Source organism: Hemibagrus wyckioides, linkage group LG10, assembly GCF_019097595.1.
Source record: "Hemibagrus wyckioides isolate EC202008001 linkage group LG10, SWU_Hwy_1.0, whole genome shotgun sequence".
NCBI lineage: Eukaryota > Metazoa > Chordata > Actinopteri > Siluriformes > Bagridae > Hemibagrus > Hemibagrus wyckioides.
In genome coordinates, this window is record NC_080719.1 from 15,636,271 (window position 1) to 15,658,357 (window position 22,087).

A 22,087-nucleotide genomic window follows, 5' to 3' on the forward strand; every position below is an offset into this window, starting at 1 on the left:
TGAATGCGGTATTCGCATGATGGTTGAAGCTTTGGATCCTTATTTGTTTGAGAACAGGGTACATATGAGGAGGTGAGAGAGCTGGGCAGACTACAGGACTAAAGCTCTGCCTCATTATTGCTTTACGTAGAGATACATTCCCACTCGGGCCACTATGAGCAGGTTGTGGAAAGCCTACTGTGGGCAAAGTTGAAACATTTCATGAAAGAAGTTTGTACCAAAAATGTCAACCTGGACTTAAATCATGAAATTAATCTGTTAAACAAATTGGTTACAAATATGTATATGCAAGTCATTTAGGCTGATTTTTCTCCTTCAGGTTTTCTATTAATGATGGAATGATGATTCCATCAAATCAATAATATAAGCATGAGATTGATATTTAGATAATCTCAATGAGTTTGACTGTTTTTTTAACGATAAGAGGTTATAATATAATGATATTCATAATGACTAAAGTTGTCAATGGTAAGAGATAACACTTAGTCGCGCACTGTTATCCAATACGCATGCGCAGTACCATGACGCCGCTGTTCCGTGGCTGAAATCCAAACAGCTTCCTATTGGACATATAGTGCACTAGATAGGGCGCAGAATCTATTATCTCATGCACTTTGTAGTGCTCCTCCATAGAAAGTAGGAAGCCGTTTGGGGTTCAGTCCATGTCTAAGCAGCGACCAGCTTATTTGGCAACCGGAGAGGCAGCGGGCAGGGCTGCGAAGGGATCTCCGGGAATCCTTAGAAGACTTACAGGGTAAATAAACTAAACCTCAGCGCGCGGAGGTCCCAGGAAAGGCGGCTAGTGAGCATCTCCCCTTCTCAGTAAGTTGTTCAAATGAAGAATTTGGGGATGAAAGTACGTTTTTCGTGAGTTTCATTATTCCGAAGTTGTTCACAAGTTGGTCATCGAGCTCGCTGGCTAACAAACACCTAGACGGCTAACAAGACTAGAGATTGCAAAGATAAGTTAGCATACTAAGCTAACCGGAATAGCTCAGCTAGCTGTGAGTCGGTGTTCTTTAATTAGCCGCGCACCTTAGCATGTCGGTAATTACCGCTAGAAAAATGAAGGTAACTTTAGGCACTCTTATGGAGTAACTCATTGTTTAGTTTTTTAGGCGAACCGGTGGAGGTAATTTATTCAGTAGTTGCTCAGAGTAGAGTCAGTATTGGCTTTAATCTGTCTCATTAGAGAATTGCGTGGCTAAGCGGTGTTAGCCGCTGTCTTTAACGCTTGTGTGACTGAACATTGTCCGTCCGTCAGTCTGTCCGCTCACTGCTAGCTAATTGCTAATGCTAACTGTTCAATGGAGTTCGTTAGCCTTTCAGCAAGTTGGCCATATTTAAGGTGTTATGATGATTCGGTTGCTAATTAAGTTAACCTTACACCGGTATAAGTTTAATACCGTTACATGTTGTGTTGAAGTATGAAAGGGGAAGATGCATCGAAATGGCTTTAATTTTATTGCGCGTGTCTTTAAAAAAAAAAGTTCTGTATTGGTAAAGATGAACAAGTTTGGATAGCTAGAGCATTAGCTGTTAGTCATCTCTGCTAGTCAGCTAACTGGATGATCAGTAATACTCGGTGAGGCAGCAGTTTCAGAGGAGCGACTGAGAGACCTGCACCCACGTCTGTGGAAAAGTTTTAGATGATAGAGTCAGACATCTTGTAAGATCCAGAGGAACACCACATTGTTTATCATGACCAAATAACTTCTCTAAACCGCGTTTTGTTTTTGTAAAGTGATTAATCAAGTTAAATGGGGGTGTATCTGTAGTAATAAGTAATTAAATTAAAGATGAATGTAGTCATAACAAACATATTTATATATGAATAATATACCGACCTGGCATAACATTATGACCACCTGCATTATATTGTGTTGCTCCCCCTTTTGCTGCCAAAACAGCCCTGACCCGTCATGCACTGTGTATTCTGACGCCTTTCTATCAGAACCAGCATTAACTTCTTCAGCAATTTGAGCAACAGTAGCTCGTCTGTTGGATCAGACCACGCAAGCCAGCCTTCACTCCCCACATGCACCACTTTTGATACTGACCACTACAGACCGGGAACACCCCAGAAGAGCTACAGTTTTCGAGATGCTCTGATCCAGTTGTCTAGCCATCATAATTTGGCCCTTGTCAAATTCGCTTAAATCCTTAAGCTTGCCCATTTTTCCTGCTTCTAACACATCAACTTTGAGAATGTCCACATCTGCCTAACCGATCCCATTTACTAACAGGTGCCATGATTAGGAGATAATCAGTGTTATTCACTTCACCTGTCAGTGCTCATAATGTTATGCCTGATCGGTGTGAATGTATATCTCACAGTTTAGTTTATTTTAGCCTCACTTCTGATTTTGTGCCTTATTGTGACAGATCTCATTCTTCAGTAGGAGAACAACAACAGTGACTATATACACTGGAAGGATGGGGAATATTTGGGGGACTGATTATGAATAAAACCAGAAAAAACCTCCGGAAATTGATTACTGTTTCGACACAACTATTGAAAAAATCTGTGTGCGCATGCTGTGAGTTTTAGGGGACAAAGTCTATGCTCAATTAAAGACAGATATGCATCTCTTAAGGTTGTGAAGGTGAACCTGAAGAGCCATCATCTGAGCAAAGAGTTAGAACTTGTTTAAAGAAGCTTGTAATATGAACAGTGCCATATGTATATTCATATATCATACAAGATGGAGCGTAGTATTGAATATTGGACCTAGGCCGTGTTTGTTCTGTCATTTTAAGAGAGATTTTTGAGTATTAGGTTAAATATGTCCTTAACTAATGAACACCACCATCTCTTCCCTTGCATTAGAATAATTTAAGTAAGAAGTAAATTCAGTTTTTTGAGAGTATTTGATTGACACATGATTTGTTGAGGTTCTGAAAGCTTGCCACAGCTTGTCTTGCATTTAATGATCCCGTCAGATTCCATTGGTGCCATGTATATTAATCTCCATAAACTTTTAAAGCTTATTTTTTAAAATTGGTATAAGGTGTCGACAAGCTTGAACAGTCGTCCACTCATCAGTTAATGTAATCATTTGTATTACAACACAGATGCTCTTTTTTTTTAGGTTAATTACTTCTGTGTACTTGGGTGTCATTGTTGTGTAAATTTCCTATTTTCTGACGAGTCTAACAGGTGGTGTTGATTCCTGGCAGTCCATGTGCTGTGCCTGTCCAAACACCAGTGGAGCTGCATGGTAGTCCTTGATGCATAGTAATTATAAGGGGACGTGTATCATTGAATCTCATGTAGTGCATTACCAGTCCTACTGAGTAGTCTATGACAGAGCCATTGAGGAATAATGAAGTCAGACAGGCATGACTTTGCTGACTAAAGATGTACTTCATGGCAGTAGAGTGCTGATGTAGGATTCATGTTACTGATGCTGGCATTGTTCTCTTAAATTTTGGTGCACTTTTGCTTAAAGTGCTTAATGTGAAGCGAAACAGTAAAAGTGTCGAACGTGAGGAGTAATTAGACATCCATCTTGCGCTTTTTGTTCTGAGGAAAGTTAGTCTGGTTGATAGCTAGTAGTCAGAGATCACACTTATTCTGACCTTTGAAGTGAAGAAAAACCTTGAAATTCTAATCTGAGCTAGTGGTGAAGCTGCTGCGTTAGATGGCTGCATTATGCTTTGCCTTGGAAAAAGCACAGCAACAATCAGGTGTTTTAGTGAACTGAATCTTCAAAAATGGAGTCTTATAACAAACAGGAAATGCTACTGGCAATCTTTGTCTTCCATCACACCACACCGAAGTGTTTGCATATGTTTAGAATATTGGGCTAAGCCTTAAGCACCATGTGAAATTGAAAATGAGCCATTTTTAACCTCTAGTTCATGTTCTTAGTCCTATTGGTAACCTCAGTAACAGTCTATTAAAAGGCAAAAATCTTGTTCACTCTGGGTAATCGGATCTGATACATAAATAAATGTACGTAAATGCACAAGAGGTGGTTAATTAGTGTCAAGCAATAGTTTCCCAGCCTTAGCAGTCATAGACTAAAACCACTTCATGATTTCTGTTTTACACTGTTTTAAGGACTGCTCTTTTAAGGAAGGCTGCTCCTGTCACTCAGCGAGAGGACCTTCATTTGGTCCAAAGTACAATCTGATCAAATGTTAAGTAAATGGTTGAAAGTGGTGAATGAGGCTTCTTCTAGAGTGGACTATATGAAGGGATGTATCTGCACATGTTTTTACCCAAGCCCAAATATAAGAAGAGTTTAAGCATAGAGTTAATCACTTGGGCTTAAGTGGTCAAGAGTGAGTCTTTAACTGTCCTCGAACTCACAACGGTTACAAACTGAATGGAAGAAGCTCTTGTATTAAATCTTTAAGTTTAGTACAAGAGGTACAGTCCGGCAGTTTTTTAGCCAAACTCCAGGTCATGATGTATATTATGCATCTTAGGGCACTTATTCAAAAACATTTCTAATTTTTTTTTGTCATATTACCTACTTGTAACATTCACCTGTGTTTAAGTTTAAGTCTGACTCCGACCTCTGATTTGAAAAAGAGCAGCTGTGGAAGATTCCCACGCCTGAGAAATTCTGGAAAGAACATGACAACAGCTCAGCCCAGCGTCGTACAATAGGGTTTTGCTGATGGAGCAACTCTAGAACTCTCCGTGTGCTGCAGTGAGATGAATGCAGCACCAAGGTATTCATCAGGAGGGAACAAACTTATCGTGTGCTCTTGTGAAACCCTCTTTGAGACATTCGTGTTTATGGGGCCTGTACAGCAGAATGCTTCAGCAGCCGTCGTGGTGTAAGCCGCTGGTTTATGAGAAATCAAAAACTCCAAAAGCTTAGGTGTTGTTTTTTATGACAGGAAGAAAGAAGGCACTAGGAAAGAATTGTGGAGGTGATGGCAACCATTTTAGATTTTGATTGGCTGTTGATTAGCAGTGTACTTAAGATATGGGTTCAATTTGCCAAAATTAGCTCTTGTAAATTGTAATTATTGTAGTACTGTATATTGCCTCTCTTATGGATGTCTCAAGCCTGACCCTCAAAACAGAAATTCAGACTCCACACTCAAAAGCTACAAAACTCTTCTAGGTTAGGCCTGTACCTAAACATGTGGAAAAAAAACCATAGGTGGGAAATGACGTTGTCTTGCTAATTGCCTCTTGCAAGGCACCAATAGCACAGCACTAGGATTTCCTTCAGCCATTCCTGCAGATTGGCTGCAGTCCACAGCCAGTCAACTCATCACTGCAGTAAAACAACTAACCTGAATAACGAATAATCTGACAATCTTCCGTTTAGTTCTCTGTCTATGTGTTTATAGAAATCACATACCACTGACTGCTTTCAGCTTGTCAGCAAAGCATGTGATCTGTCACTCATCAAATCTGAAAAGAGCAAATGTGTATAGGTGATTTTATAGCTCTAAATCAAAGTATGGAAGTGTGTTTGTTACAGAAAATATTTCTTTTAAAATATCACGTGAATACTGTGGTTATTGTCTCAGACAAATCAAATCTGATTAGCACTAATGACTTTTGTGGCAGCAGGACAGGATCTGTGCTGGAAAGGATTTCAACTGCTTTCGTAAGGAATTGTTACATTTTTCCCTTTCTTCATTTGGGAAATGCTCTTAACTCTTTAAAAGTAAGCCTGAACCCCGAACAGTTGATGTTTAAGTGCTTTGCTCAAGGGCCTAAATGTGGTTCTGTGGCAGTCCTGGAATTTGAACTAAATCGCTCTTAGGCTATACAAATAATCTAAAAACAAATCCTGAAAGATATTTGCCTATGTATAGGCTCCTTTACAAAGCTCCTGAAATGAACTCTATGGTTTATATATCTGGTTACTCCTTTATATAGCAAATAACTGCAGTTTATACCTTTTCCATGATTATATTGGATCTGGAGCACTGATGACCAGAAACACAGTTTGATGCTGAGTACTAGTTGATTTGAAGTGGATTTTTAGTATAGATTCAGTTTATCACGATGCTTTGTTCAGTTGATCCTACTTGTGGATCACCTGCAGAAATCTATGCCTCCCGATCGAATCCTTTAAAATCCGGGTCTACACCCAGTGGACACGAAAATCAGCTGGCCACCCGGAAAAGTTCTTAAAACTAGAATCATTTAATTTGACTGTCGGATTTTGAAGGTGAACTCTTCCCTTTGTTCAGGATGCTGGAGGTTTGATACAAAACAACTTATCCTTCCTTATCCTAGTCGATTGGGAGTTGTTTTATGCTCGAAGGCTGCATACAGTAAAAAAAAACAAAAACCAAACATGTTCTTATACTGCACCGTGTAACCTTTTGATCTTATCTACAAATTTGCTTGCGGGTCCAAGGGAAGCACTGTGTGTGTGTGTGTGTACGCACGTAGTTTACACTGTAGCCCATTTGAGATCTCTGTGAATGTGGGGGATGGGTAGATGACTTTCCGGTGTGTGTGTGTGTGTGTGTTGGGGGGGGGGGGTGACTGAGGCTACGTTCTTTGAATGTGAGCATTCTTTTGTGCCCACATGAAGAGGCGTAGGCTCCACTTCCTGCCACAGCACACGCTGCCCTGTCGCTAGGGGCAATACCAGGTAGAGCCAGCGGCAGATGCAGGGTTAAAGACGTCCATTTTGTTAGGTAACACCCTCGTGGCCTGATCTGTCAGTGGTGTTAAAATGGCAGGGCTTAACCCTTGATGTGCAGGAGTAAATCAGCAAGGGGCGCCCTCACTTACACTGCCAGCTTACTGCAAGACAAGGAGACATATTAAAGATACAGCAAGCATGTAAGCACCCCAGATGGTTTTCTTTTTTTTTTACTCATCAGGCCTTATTTATGTTTAGGGATAAAGCCAGGAATACGCTAATGAGAAAGATAACGGAGAGGTTCATTAACTATTCAGTTTCTCGAGAGAAATTGTTGAATGTCCTCTGTATGTACTGTATATGTACTTTGTGTGTATGTCCTGTTGGCTGTCTGTTTTTGTGTAGTTGTGCTGAGTCACACACAATGCTGTTGTTTAGCCTGTTCCCTATAGACGGTCATTACATCTCCTGCAGGCCTCATGAGGAAACAGTCCCTATGTACGCAGTCCATCTTACTGCAGCATGCAGAGACTTGTTTTTTTGTGCTTTATGTAGAGTGATGTAACTGAGGTAGGTGGTCAGATTGTCATTTGAATTCAGATTTTTATATTATTCATTTTAAGGGGTATTTCCTTCTCTTGAAAAGGTAGCGACTCATGAAGCGTCTATATAGAAGCATAATGTTTTGCATGATCTTTGATACAATAGTTGATTAGTTAGTAAATATTGCATAGATTTTGTCACTGCACTGTCATAAGTTGTAATGTAGATTCAAAACATGCATCATATTAGCAAAGTTGAAACATTTAAGAGTAGGTAGACATCAGTCTGTGCCTGGCTATACATCAGACCACAGCAGAAAGCAGAGGTGGAAAAGTCATATACATTAGCTTTATTTCAATACAAAAAAAATTGTCATGAAAATACTTTGAGACCTAAAGAGCTTAGGAAGAGAAGACAAAAGTCATCCCAAAGTGTACAAAAATAATAGATAAAAAAAATGTGAGCATATTGGAGAGATGTCATGTTTATTCATTTATTATCTTCAGGTAAGCTTGTTACCCTGGTCAGGGTCACTATGATGTAGAAAAAAATTGGCACAGTGGAGTTAAATGAAACAATAAATCTCATGTTTATGGATATTTAATTAGTATCTGTATTGGCTGTGATCTCAAATTGGGTACTTTATATTTTGTTAATTTGAGATACTCCTTAGTAGCCCTGAGGATTTCCCCAGATCGCTTCAAGTATCCTACAGGAGTGATGCTGTGGTTATCTGTTTATTAAGTATGAAGAATTTCTCACTTGGCCTGCCTCTAAATACTTTACTGTCCTCAGATGCTCTGAGTTTTGTATGTCTTAAGCATGGGAATGCAACTTCTGCTAAATCCTTATCTTGTGCTGTAGCTCCATTGCCTTACAAGCCTTACAAATACAAGGCTTAACGTTTGTAGAGGTCAAAATATTGTGGCCATTTATTGCAGCTATATAGTATTTTTATTTTCTGTTTTTCACCCGTCCCATCTGGAAAGGTAACTGATCAGATTAAAATGGTGCCTGTGACTCAAGGTAATAAAGTTTAGAGAGTCAGTTTGCTAGTTAAGTGCTGTCATACAGACATGTACAAGTACTGAATACTTGATACTGGATTGATCAGCATTTTGTGGTTTTTGCTGCTCTCACACACGTGCTATCTATGTGAGTTGAATCAGTGTCTCTGAGCAGGGAAGTCACCAAATCCCTGCTGTTTGGACTTCAGCAAACAGTGCCGCAGGGACAATGAAGAAATGCTTCACTCATTTTATTCTTTTATTTGCTTTGGTATTATAGTAATTGTCCCAAGCACCCTGGCTAGGGATTTGTCCACCCCTGAGGTTTTACATGATTTTTGAGTAAACAGTGCTGTGAAAATACTCTCAGCTCATATGTGGCAGGAACTGAACACTGTGTCTTGCTTTGGCTTTTTTTAAATTATGCAAAAAAGTTGTTTTGTGAAGTGTTAAGTCTAATGGTATGTTTCTCACACACATTTTATGTGTTTATTGCTGCAAGATGGCAGTTGATGTACTATGAAGTTTCCAGTGGGTGGCACAGCTAGTATTCCAAATCCGTTTTCTTGCTATTATATGTTAGATATATAGTAATAAACAGTAATAAGTGTGTTTTGATGTTCAGTATGAGTATATTGTTATATTAGACTCCTAGGATGAGCACAAGGTAGCCTTTGATTACAGCAATTGCTCTTGGGTGCAAATCTACAGAATCCAAGAGAAATTCTTCTGTTTTTGGAAGTGGAGTCCATGCGACTCACAAGTGCCACAAGATCTAGACCTGTGTGTTGTATAACCAAGCCCTGTATAAATGCAGGTCCATGTATTGATTGGCGATCACTGGTTATCTGACATCAGGTGTCAGGAGATCATGTTTGTTGAACTACTTTCCTGAGCTTTGTCCTGTGCTCCTTGATAACCTTCAGTGTGTGTAACCACATTGAAAATGGACTTTCTTGGCCTTATATTCCAAATGCGTTTCAAGAACGTTGCATAAACAACCTGTCATTTTAAGTATAGAGATTATCACTTTCTGTCTTTCAACCAGTAGATTCCTGTATGTGTGTCAGGGACATTTTATTGATTTATTACACTCCTTATGTTACCAGACTTGCTGCATTTTTGTTTTGCTTTCGTTATTTATGCTGCTTACATAACGTAAATTGATGTGATTGTGGTTATGCAGTGGTGGTGCGCATGCAGGCCGAGTAAGGCGTTGCAGCATTTTGTGTGTGCAGATGTTCATTAATTTTATGACCAGGATGAAGATGCGCTTTAGTCTTTTTCAATCTACTTGTGTTTTGGAATGTTAAAAGCCCCTCCCCCCTCTGGCGTGTCCGTTGCGTGCGAGTGTGTGTGTGTGCGAAAGAGAGAGAGTCAGCCTCTCAAGGGGTTAAAATCCTGCCTCTGTTTCTTGGCTGCATCTGCAAACCGGTTTAAACTGGTTTTCAGGGAAGTGCTTTGTGTCCCATGGAATCTTGGGAAGGGTCATGTGGTGCCTTAGTGATGTCACACATGAGATGAGAGTAGGTGTTGAGTCAGCTCACGCTCTGACCATCACACATGCGTAGGTTATATATAACACAGGTAGCCCCAGAGGGAACATTGTTCACAGAAATTATTCTATTAATAATGTTTTGTTTGTGTAAAATGTTTTATTTTTTTATGTAACTTTTGAAGAGAAGGCCCTGCAGCTATAGACATGAACTGTAAGGTTGTAAAGATTCACAGATACAAATCAATATCGAGTTTTAATGTTAGAGTTGGGATTACACTGAAATGCGAGCACTTGGATCTAAATTTACCATGAACTGGTTGATGGCCTGATTCTAAAGTTTTGAATATTTACATGTAATTTTAAAACTGATTTAGTATCTACACCTTTTTTAGTATTTCGGTTTAGCATTTTAATGGAGCCCAAGGCAATAACTGCATCGTTGCTGACGACTTAAGACCTTACAGTGTAGTTGAGCGTTATGGCTTTCGTGACTTTCTCCTCAGAGCTGCTGCATTGAGACTGTGTTAGAAGTGTTGGTACTTTAAAAAAAAAAAAAAAAAAAAAATGGAAATTTGCACAGTAGTACTTCCTGTAGCATACAGTTTTATGAGTTTACTGCTTTATTGTAGCCTATTTTTGGTGAATTGTTGTACTGTTCCTGTTACACCTCTCGAGTCCACATAACTTGAAGCAGTTTAGAAATTATTATTATACCTCAAAACTCTTGTGCTGTTTTTTTTTTTCTTTTCATATCCTTTAGATTTCTGGCTCTAATTAGTGCTTTTAGTTAAAATGTAATATTGATTTTGTTTTGTCAGTGTTTGTTTTTAAGTTTATATTCATGTCAAAATGTCTTCATGGATCAAGTCTTTTTTTGTTTGTTGCTATTTTATTTATTGTTTTTATTATTATTTGTATTGCTTTTATTCCTCTAACTTTAGAATGATGTTTTTCCTGTGGGGGGGGGCACTTGGGATTTCCTGGACTTCTAGGAAATATGTCTGTTTGAATGTGAGAAATGACAGTTTTGTGAATGGCTGCTTGATTTATTTTATAATGGATAATTCATGCTTAGTTTTTTTTTTTTTTTTTTAAATGTTAAGAGCTGGCTCAGATTGCATCGTATCGAATGGCGGTGAATCTAATCGAATCGCGCTGAATCGTTCCATATTAAAATATATGTTCTCTGAATCGTATCCTAGCTCATTTCACATATCGAATTGTCTTGTAAAAAAGAGATGCACACCCCTAGTGAGCTGTTTTATTTGTGCCACTGAGAGCTCATCAGTAAACTAGAAAAAAAAACTTGTAGGTTGTCCTGCTTCAGAGCTTGGAATTAAATTGTCCTTTGTTATGTTTTGTGTGGGAGCTGAGGAATGTCATATTGTACACTTTCACACCAAGTAGTTTCAGACTGAATGTTAATTGCTCAGAGTCCTGTATTGCCATCGTTGGATATTCTAGCACGTTTCAGATGTAATCAGTTCGTGGAGTAAGAGAAGAGTTTCTGAATGTCGTGTTCTGTTTTTCTAAAGTTGTTTTTCTAAAGTTCACCCATGTTACTTACACAGGAGCAAAGATGTCTGAGGAGGCGGTGCGCCAGACACGAAGCCAGAAGAGGGCACTGGAGCGGGAGGCACCAGCCCTCGATGGAGACACGAAACGAGTGAAGCTGGAAAGAGGGGACCTCGGTTCTAGCAAAGTGGCAAACATCCTGAAGGCCGGGGAGGTGAAAGCTACCATCAAAGTGGAAGTGCAGGCAGACGATGAGCCTGTGGACATGAGGACACCCCGCAGGTAGGTCATGAATTGTGTGGACTTTTTTCCCCACTCAGCTGAGGAGCTTCATTAACAGAACATAGATGGGTGAAAAACTCTTCACTCTTTCATCACAATGTAATAACTTGTGGTCACTGTAACTATTTTGGGACACTAAGGGTAACACTTGTGGTTTTTTTCAGACTTGGGGCTGTTTGTCCTGACAGTTCAGTAGGTTTGGTGAAATATGAAAGCCGTTTCGAGCCTAGGAGTGGACCAGAGAACCATGGTGTAAAATAGTGGCCTGGGGTCACCTGAACCCTGGTATGGTCTGCATTGAGTTGTAGGAGTTCGCTCTTCTGTGCACTGCATGATTAGGTTCAGACTGTATTACTCCCAGTTTCATGTTTTGTGAAGTTGTTAATGGGCAGTGGAGTGGACAGAACATCTTAGTGATACAGTGAGTGCAGAAAAACTTTCATAGGACTAGAGTGCTATAGTTTGTGGTGCATGTGCTTTCCACTGAGCATCGCCAAAAAAAATGCACATCTTGTGGTGTTCTGCATGGCTAAAATATTCTTGTATGTAAATGGCTTCTCACTTAAAGGTATTCCTGCCTGAAGTCATGCCATGTGCTGTTCTTCACTGTTTTAGTGTTAGTACCAAAAGAACCTTTTTTTTTTTTTTAAGGATAAACTTAGTCACTTCTTAATGACATCACGTTGTCATGCAATTGATCTACGGTTCATGTGGAAGCCAACCTGAGATTTTCTTGAGGTTCTTTGTTTTCTGTGCTTTTTTGCTTGTTTTTATTAATAGTTGCAGAAAAATATGAGATGAGTCAGACTTTTGTCAGAAAGTAGATGAACAGCTGGCAAAAGAATGTATGATTTGTCTATAGGCATTGTAGTTTTTCTGTTGGACTCGAACCCTGGTGCATTTACCCTCAGGGTGCAAATTGTTGGGGCAGGTGTGAAAACAGCAAACACTTAGGGTGTGGACTAAAACAGCCACTCTTAGGGACCAGTGCACACAGTGCATCGTTTTTGTTTATTCATCCACACTAAATCTGCACTGTCAGATATATATCTGCTCATTGAACTGGATATCACTGAAGTGAGTGGCGATAATTCATAAATGTCACATGAGCTTCACAAGTCCAAGATGGCAGAACCCATTGTGATGTTTTCTGTATTAAATATTTAAGTTTAGCTGCTTTGTATAATATACAAGTGATGACATGACATGTGTTCTGTTCATTGTTGCAGACCAATAGATGACAGGGTGGTTTCAGAGCTGTTTACATTCCACATCAAAACGGCATAAAAAAACAAATATAAACGACACAAAATGGCCCAGTGCACATGTCTAGCATTATTCACCCAATTCTTACAACAATGTGTGGTCTTGGTTTGCTTCCGAATGAACAGTAATGCAGTTCGGTTGCAGTGAAAATCCAGGTCTTATTTGAGCCAGATGCAGGAAGTGAAGCAAATGGGTCTTTTATGAAATGCAAGATGATGATGAGTGTCTTAGGATCACTGGAATGCTGCGGAACACAAATCTTGCAGTTGACAAATCTGCAGATGTATTTAAATTATTTATCATCATATAATAGTTACTTTGTGTATTTGCAAAAGTTTTGTCTCAGTATATCTGACCATTTGGAGGTTAGAGCACGTTTCTACCTCTGCCCCTTCCCTTACTCTTCTATGCATATGTGTTTTTGCTTTAACTTGAACAGTGAGACATCAGACTAAATTGAGCATTAACTCTCAACATGGATGTCAAAAATAATGTTTCATATGAGAAGCTGTACCAATGCTTAGCTGGATGTTCTCCTGTCTATTCCTCGTATACATGAGTGTGTTCCCTTAATACTAAACGTCTATAGACTTTTTGCAGGTTAAAATTGGGTTCATTATAAACTGTTCCAGGCAGTCAGTGACACTTACAAGGCAAGTTGTAAGGTGCACTTGATGTGCTATTATGTAGTAATTGGTAGGACTGGGATGTACTTTGGTCTACCAGCTGAACTGTTTATTAATTTAAGCTTACCATTTAGTAATATAGCAACTGCAGACATTTCTTAACTAGGCCTAGTGTCATTATTCTGTATTTGTCAAAAATGTGCTCATAGATTTTGTGATACGGTAAACAGGACAGCCTGTAACTGAGCTCCTGAGATGACTCTTTGTGTTTTTTGCAGTGGAGGTACCTGCAATGTAGTTAAAAAAAACTCACTGCACATCTTTATATGAAGAAAACCAAACTATTAAAATTGTAGTCTCATTATTAAAATATCTCTCTGTTTATTGGAGGCCATGGACTTGCTCTTTCTGAACTTTGTGCTCTCTGACTCTTGGGGGTTCCTTGGACTCTACTTGGAGAACGACAGGTTTGGGGAATGGAAAATGGCTTCTTTACACTGTGACCTAATGAAGAGGACAAAGGGATGACTTAATACCATGTATTGTGGGGGGAGGGGTGAAAAGCTAACTGATTATTAAACAACATGGAGAAACCTTTCCAAACATTTTTGAGAGCAAGCTCTGCCTGTTGATGTTGAGGAAACAAACTATTACTTTTTGGACAGTTTTTTGTAAGTTTTGGGACGGCTCCATTTTCTGCTGCACCTGAACGCTTCCTGCCTTCACAAAATGAAGTCGACGTGTCACAAACTGGTTCCAGCCGGCTGTTGCTATGGTTTCCATGCAGGAGGGAACCACTGAAGAAAAGGGAGAGTGTGAGTCATGTGATCCAAGGGACGTTCTCATGTCATGTGATCTTGGGTACTCATTTATAACCAGGAAGTTGTGATGAAGAAGAGAAGGTTGTTTAGTTTTGGGCATGCATCATAAAGTTCTAGTCCTTTTTGGAGACTGCTTTTTTTTTTTTTCTTCTTCTTCTTCTTTGGCAATGTGTACTTTTTTTGTTTGTTTTATGAAGGCCATTTCATTAAGCCGAGTCTTGAGTATTGGAAGATAAGTGTGGATTACATGATTTTAATGTCCTATGTGTTTATGTTCGCTGAGTGTCTGTCCTAAGCATCCCCTGTGGTGGTTTGTCTTTGTCTGGAGGTTTTATAAAGTATGGTGTGTCTATAATGTGCAACCTGTATTCAGCCAAAAGAGTTGTCTTGAGAACATTTTGGGGAAAAAAATACCCAAGGTGAAAAATGGTGTGTATATCATGGGTTGCTCAGACTTTTTAGACAGGGACCCCTTGTTGGGTTTCGAATGCTTCATGGACCGTGCTTTGAGAAACATGGGACTACACATATGTCTACAAATATGAAGTGCATGCATGCAGGTACAAATAACAAAAATGCAGAAGGTTCTGTTGTCTGTCACTGTTGGACAACACAAATTAAGGTAAATAAATTCACAGTTCAGACATTTGATCTCTGACATGTTGCACAGACCTTAGGAAATCAGCAGCTCACTCTTCAGTTAACATTTACATTTTTTTTTGCAAGACATTCAGAAGGTGTGCCGCTCAGTATAACTGGTACAAACATTTCAGCGTTAGTCAGCTATCTGAGTCCTCCCCATGACTGTCCATATCCCTCTGGTCCAGTCCTGTGACAGCAGGAAACGTGTCCTTGAAACAAATGTTGTGCCTTTAGTGATGGCCGATGATGAAGAGGAAACACAATAGCCTGGACATCGGCCATCCCCCTCCCCCACCTTCTCCTCCGACAGTTTGGCTCTGGGAGGAGCCACAAACCCACACTGAGCCTGGAGAAATGTCCTTACAAAGAGTCAACATGCAAAGCAGCTCTTGCATCCTGCTGTGAACAGGGAAGGCAGATGGGTTCAGAGCAGATTGTCCTAGCCATCTATAAAGGAGGTCTCTTGTGGTGTGAGATTTTATTACAATCACTTTGGAATGTATGTCGGTACAAATTGTAGCACTCATGTTTTCTTGCTTTCCGGGGGGAAAAAACGTCCTTTAACTAAATAAATCCTGTGTTTACTTTAGGATTTACTTTTCTTACTAGTTTCAAGCAATCGTTTTTGTAGTTTGTTTGGGGGGGGGGGGGAACGAAACAAAACTCAATGTTATGATGATTTGCTGCCCTCTTGTGGCAAGTTCATATTATTGTCTTGCCAAACATGCCTTTTTCGACCATAGTTTCACATATTCTCTCTCTTCTTTTTTTTTTTTTTTTTTTTTTTTCCTGTCACAGTGAAATAAAAAAAGAAAGGCCACCGACACCAGATGACGTAATTGTTTTATCAGACAACGAGCCGGGCAGTCCACAAATAAATGGAATCGGCCACAGCTTGAAGAAAACCGATACAGAGATGCTCATGGTAATCTAGTTTTGGTTCCTCTTCTGCTTTTGCAACTTTTAATGAAACTAGACAGAATGCATTGTTTCATTAATCTGTGTTTTCACCTCGTCTATTTTCAAAATATAAAGCTGTTCAAAGTAAAATGCTGTTAAGCCATTTATTTCTTCTAAAATGAATTACATAATCACATCACCCATAAACTGGTTTTAGAGAGAATAAGTACGATTTGGATTCATTACAGATTAATTACAGATGATGTCCATCACCCTAAAATTGGCATACAGTACATGGCTAATAAATGTATAACATTTAGAGATTAAAGGGCGTCTTGCCTTCAGTGTCATTTTTTTTGTTTTTAGCAGGTAAAGCAATTCCTGCTAAATTTATGTAATACATAGAACAGCTGTTCTTTTTTCCCCATTTACCTTCTCTTCCAGTGAAATTGCTATCACGCTACCAGACTTAACATGCTTGTAAACTTTTTTGTGTGCAGAAGAGTAGTCCTGAAGAGCGCCAGAGGTTCATCAAGCAGCTAAAGGAGGAGCTGCGTCTGCAAGAGGCCAAGCTGGTGCTGCTCAAAAAACTTCGTCAGAGCCAGATCCAGAAAGAGAGTGTGGTGCAGAAGGCAAGTCAACGCCTGTGTATATTGAAGATATACTTAAATGTTCTTAAATGTCTTTACTGTTTGTTTGAACTTAAATTTTACTTGGGCTTTTTCTACTTTTATATAGACAACCAATTCCACATCTAATCCTCCACCTCTTGTAAGAGGCAGCATTTCATCCAATAAAGCCCCGCTGCAGGTTAGTTTGGTTTACAGATGTGCCAAATCTGCACTGTTATTGTATAAATGGGTAGTAAACACAGTTTCTTTTGTGTTTCTGTCTGTCTGTCTAGGTGTCATCTAATAGAAGCTCAGGCACGGTCATTCCTCCTCCTCTTGTTCGTGGTGTTGCACAGGTTTCCAAGCATACGTCAATAGCGATGCCACCGTTGGTCAGAGGCTCACAGGTACACAATGGGTCTTTAGCTGGAACACACTCCTAGCACACTTTAATGCTGCTCCCTTAACTGATTGATCTGTGTTTGTGTATATGTTCTCTAGCCCATTGCTGTGACTCCTCAGCAGATAGCCACTTTGCGGCAGCAGCATGCAGGCTCCGGTCCTCCACCTCTACTGCTGGGTCCTCGCACCTCTGTGCCCAATGTTCAGGTGCAGGGTCAGAGGATCATCCAGCAGGGCCTGATTCGCGTGGCCAATGTAGCCAACACCAATGTCCTGGTCAACATCCCACAGGTCAGCACTACATTTTAGAGAAGGAGTTGTTGCTACAGAAATAATTTCCCATTCCAGATCTGATCTTTTTTGTGGAGCAGGAACTACAAGGGTGAATGATGAATTGTTTTGAACAGCTTTTCTTTTATATTAGAAGTGGCACCAAATTTAGGTTTGGTTAAATAACTTTTTTTTTTTAATTTGTTCAATCTTTAAAAAGGGCTCACCCACTGGGTTGAAGGGCTCTTCAGTCTCCTCCCAGTCAAGCATTGGCACCAATGCCTCCTCAGTCAATGCCAGTGATTCCCCTGCCAGCCGGCAGGCTGCCGCCAAGCTGGCCCTGCGGAAGCAGCTGGAAAAAACCCTGCTGGAGATCCCTCCTCCAAAACCACCAGCACCAGAGCTCAACTTCCTACCCTCAGCTGCCAACAATGAGTTTATCTACCTGGTGGGACTGGAGATGGTGGTGCAGAACCTGCTGGATTTAGCCAAAAGTGAGCACTGGTTTTTACACCTGCAAAAAAGGACTGATGTTTCTTTGAAGGTATTAGAAGGTTAACTCAAATCTTGTCTGAATTCTTGTTTTATCTAGGCAAACAAAAAACTCAACAGGACAGCCCCTCAGTAGCTTCACCTGTGAAGGAGCCATTTACGTGTGCACAGTGCCACACAGACTTCACTTCACGCTGGAGGCAGGACAAGAGTAACAGTTCAATCTTGTGTGAGCAGTGTATGAGTTCCAACCAAAAGAAGGCCCTGAAAGCCGAGCACACGAACCGGCTTAAGGCAGCCTTTGTCAAGGCCTTGCAGCAGGAGCAGGAGATTGAGCAGCGCATCCTTCAGCAGTCTTCCTCTTCCTCTCCAAAGAGCTCAGCAGGCTCCTCGTCTTCGTCGTCCTCACCTGTGGTGAAGTCGGAGCAGCATGTGCTGGTGTCTTCACAGTATAAAACAGGACAATCCTCGCTGTCAAACAGGGCAACAGCAGTCAATCGCTACCACTCCAGCACCATCAAGCAGGTGAGTGTTCCCGTTTTCTTTCTTTACAGAAGACTATTTGAGAACATTTAACATTTTTCAGTTTTTACACTTGAGATGCAAACACAGAGCCCAAATTAGACCTAAATATGAATTGGATTTGGTTTGTTTTTTGTAAACTGGAGAGATGACTGAAGTGGCTGCTGCACTGACAGCCTAATTGCAGTGTGCAGTGGAAGTATAATTGAATAAGGATTCCTTTGCTTTGACTTTTTTTTTTCTATTGTTCGTTTAGACGTTTGGTTAACTAGCTCAATTCGACTGATAGATATTGCCAAATTAGGTTTTTCATTGTAGTGTTAATGAGTCTGATTAGTACTAGTACTAGTGCAATCTGCACAGTGACAGTGTTTCTATAATTCTATAATTTTTAGGAGAAAGTATTTGATCATGTGAATCATTTTTGTTTTTCTCTCTCCTGAGCAGAGTTCAGGACAGGTGGTGCGTAATATGCCCCAAGCGGTGGTCAGCGTGAATTCACGTGGCATGAGCCGCAGCTTCTCCACGTCCAGTCAGCTGCAGAATGCAGTCACGGCCGCCGCGCTGGTCAGCAGGCCAGGTAAGCATGCTGGGAGGGCTGGGCCAAATAGCAGCAGCAGCAGAGCCACCAGCAGCAGCAGTAAGGCCACCACCAATGTCTGGAGGAAACAGAGCACTTCCACAGGTAGATAATGCCGTCCGAATCAAGACAGATTCAAAATGTCTACCTCTGTTACACTCTGTCTTCTTCCTATTTATGATCCTTCCCTTGTATGTCTGTGAAGGTGGGTGTTGGAAAATACGTTTTACTGTGTAACTTTTCATGAATTTTACAAACACTCCCTTATTTTTCTCTTTCTAATTTTTCATATACAATTCTAAAAATGTTTGTACTGATGTTTGTATAGCAGTGTGTCTAGGAAAAAATACATCTTTCTAACTTTTTTGCAGTTAGATAATTATGTATGACGATATGAAAATCATTATTTAAAAAAAATATATTTTAAATAATTCATTATTATGAATTATAACAATAATAATTCATTTATAAAATATTCTAAATATTTTATAAAACATTAATAAATTTGTATCATTTATTAATGTTTTAATTTTAATTACATACTCAGACTTTTTTTTAATATACATTTACACTCAGCATAATAAAAAACATGTACACTTTATACACTGATAAACCAAAATATTAGGACTACACAGAAGTAACAATGGAATGTGGCAGGGTCTAGCATATTTGATGGTAAGCAAACTGTTGGGTCTTTTAGTTGACATGTTGGATGCAGGAGAAATGGGCTAGAGTAAAGACCTGAGCAACAGCCATTGCAAGGGCAATTCATTATGACTACATGACTGGGTTAGACAGTCAGAAAACCCTGGGTATGGTCATTTATGTGGATGTCAGTTTGGCCAAGTTCATGGTAATGATATTCCCCAATAGCAGTGGCCAGTAGGATGAATGTACTGCTATACTGATCACATTATTCAGGAATGGTTTGAGGTGCATGACAAGGCATTAAATGTGTTCACATGGCCTCCAACTCAGACTGAGCATATGTGGGCTGTGTGATAAGTGAGGGGTCGATCCATGTTGGGTCTTAAACCACTGCTGGGGCCCTGCTGCGCACATCTTGGTGCCAGATACCACAGGGTACCTATAGAGGTTTTGTAGTGCCCAAGCTAGGTCAGGCCTGTTTTGATGCATGCAAAGGATCGACTGTATGTTAGACAGGTGGTCATAGTGTTTTGGCTCATTAGGGTTGAGGAAAAATATACTAAATTTCTTTATCTTTTGAGAAAATAATACAGCACTGTTAGATGTCTAAATGACATGTCTAATATAATAGTATTATTATTTTACTCAGTGCATGCACGGTTATTATTTTTAACGATCATGCAGCTTGTATTGATTTTTGGGCACTCTCTTCAAACAGGTGTCACTATGGCCTATGTCAACCCAAGTCTGTCCGTACTCAAGACAACCTCGCCAGCAGATCGTCAGCGGGAGTATCTGCTCGACATGATCCCGTCCCGCTCCATCTCCCAGACGACAAATAATTGGAAATAATTCTTCCCTCCATCACCACTGCCCCTTCACTGATCTCTCTTTATAAAATCATGGACACTAGTTGGATATTAATATCAGATAACCAGCTACCAAGCAATAAAAGCATTTCTCTCTGTTTGCTGGGGTCCTCTTGTCCAATCAGAAATGATCCTCCGAGACAGAGAGTGGGTGGAGTCCTGAGAGACTGGGTGAAGGATGAGATTTAACAGAGAGCGAGCGTATCAGACCTTTGGAACAGGCTTTGTGTGTATCAGGCCTGTTTATATGCCCCGTTGGGTGCAGTGATTCTGCCACATCCACACTGGTGATGTCTGTCACTCACTGGTCTCCTTCATCTCGATGTTTGTGTTTCTGCTGCTGATGGGATGCTTTTGGTATACACGGTGAATAGTTAACCCCTCCATTTTAGCAAATATGTCGACTTCATTCTGACGAAGTGGAGGTACCCAGGCTGCACAGGAAGCCAGGAAGATTTTTTTTTTTTTTTTTTTTTTTAAACTGTGAGGACCATTTAAGAATGCTTCAGCTTTGTAAAACATAGATTTTCAGTGTGGTTCACACAAGCCATCTCATAAACTATGCTATGAGAGTGTAAAATACATAATTCTGATGTTTTTTTTTTTTTTTTTGGACTTACTCTCCCCCTTTGAGGTGTCCTTTTTTGAGGGCTGACATGTAAAAGGTATTGTACTGTTAAGGTGGTTTTACATCTGCCAGTTTAGTGTGTATTTTTAAATGCTAAAATAAGCTTAAAATGGAAAAAAAAAAGTATCGAGTTTTTGGGGGGAGGCATGGTTACTGAACTGCCACAATGGGACTACTATTTGTATTTTGTTTTGTTTGAATATTTGTGTCCCCTTTTCAGCTCTTCTTGAAATTGTGGACATTCTCATGATTTTCTAGAGGAAAGGGGACAGGGTTGGGACTTTCAGAGCTTTTGGTTAAGTGTGTGGTGTTTTTTTTTTTTTTTTTTTTTCTTTCTTTCATTATTTCTTTTTAATGCTTTTAGGTTATGTTTGTAAATGGGGATATTTAAAACATGGGTGCGCTTCACTTTAAATGAAGGATAATTCAGTGGCCTAGACTGTTTGAACTACTTGATCATCGTATAGTTTTCTGTAAGAAGTTTCAAACATTCAGTTGAACAACAACAGGAACGCCTGGAATGTCTTTGTATAAACGTGTCAGAATCTGATTTGGCTGTAGTTCGGTGTTTAATGCTAGCAGCATTGTGCACTAAAGCACACATTGGTTTTTGCTTATTAGAGATAATAAGCAATTGTCTTATGTAACACTGGTCAAATGTAGGACTGAACGTAAAAAAAAAAAAATATATATATATATATATAATTCAATCCTAAAATTATGGACTTTTTTCCCCCCACTCCTGTTGCTTTTAAACTGCATTAGTTGCTGGTAGTGTTCCTGGGATTTCAGTTAAGCTGGAGGGACCGGTAGTTCATGATCAACCATTTTACCTCCACCTCACTCCTCTTAAAGCCTGTAAATTAATACTCACAGCCAAGATTTAGTCAGCTTATAGCCCTCATGAACACATGGAGGTGGAGTTCTTACTGTTCATAAGCTCTTCTCTCAGGGTCTGAGCTGCCTATGGAGTAAGGAGGCCTGTATCAGACTGTGTTTCTGACTACTGCCTGCTGCTGCTGAGAGCTAGCACCATTCCATTGTCCAGGGATGCCACTACTGTACGCATCCCTTTTCTGAATTGTACAAAAAAAATCCCCCATTTTCATTTATTTTTGGTCTGTCAGTTAATGATTACAATAAAAACTAAATTTGATCTGTTGTCCTTTTTTTGCATGCAGTACAGAATGTGTTCTGATGTATGAAAAACAATCCTGGTGTGTGGTAGCTTACTGTTTTCTACCCCAAAGCTTATTATATTTCAACAGCAGCACAATACAAAGTGTTTTGATTTCCCTTAAATTATAGCAATTTGCCAATAATTGCAGTTTATTTAATGATAGACACACAACCATTTATAGTCACTTTCCCTTCTGTGGAAAGGTAG

At 39.8% G+C, this 22,087-nt stretch overlaps 1 protein-coding gene across 2 annotated transcripts; it reads left to right on the forward strand.

The window, feature by feature from the left end:
- The first annotated feature begins 616 nt into the window (after positions 1 to 616).
- gatad2ab (GATA zinc finger domain containing 2Ab) lies at positions 617 to 21,856 on the forward strand. 2 transcript variants are annotated; one of them, XM_058401188.1, is made up of 11 exons: positions 617 to 754; positions 11,198 to 11,423; positions 15,577 to 15,703; positions 16,179 to 16,310; positions 16,417 to 16,488; positions 16,583 to 16,696; positions 16,791 to 16,982; positions 17,182 to 17,455; positions 17,554 to 17,978; positions 18,423 to 18,660; positions 19,922 to 21,856. In XM_058401188.1, the coding sequence occupies exons 2-11, from the start codon at positions 11,206 to 11,208 to the stop codon at positions 20,053 to 20,055; spliced, it is 1,926 nt and encodes a 641-aa protein (XP_058257171.1). In that variant the 5' UTR covers positions 617 to 754; positions 11,198 to 11,205; the 3' UTR covers positions 20,056 to 21,856. The 2 variants fall into 2 exon arrangements, with proteins under 2 accessions (XP_058257171.1, XP_058257169.1); XM_058401186.1 differs by having other exon boundaries at positions 669 to 822.
- The last annotated feature ends 231 nt before the right edge of the window (positions 21,857 to 22,087 follow it).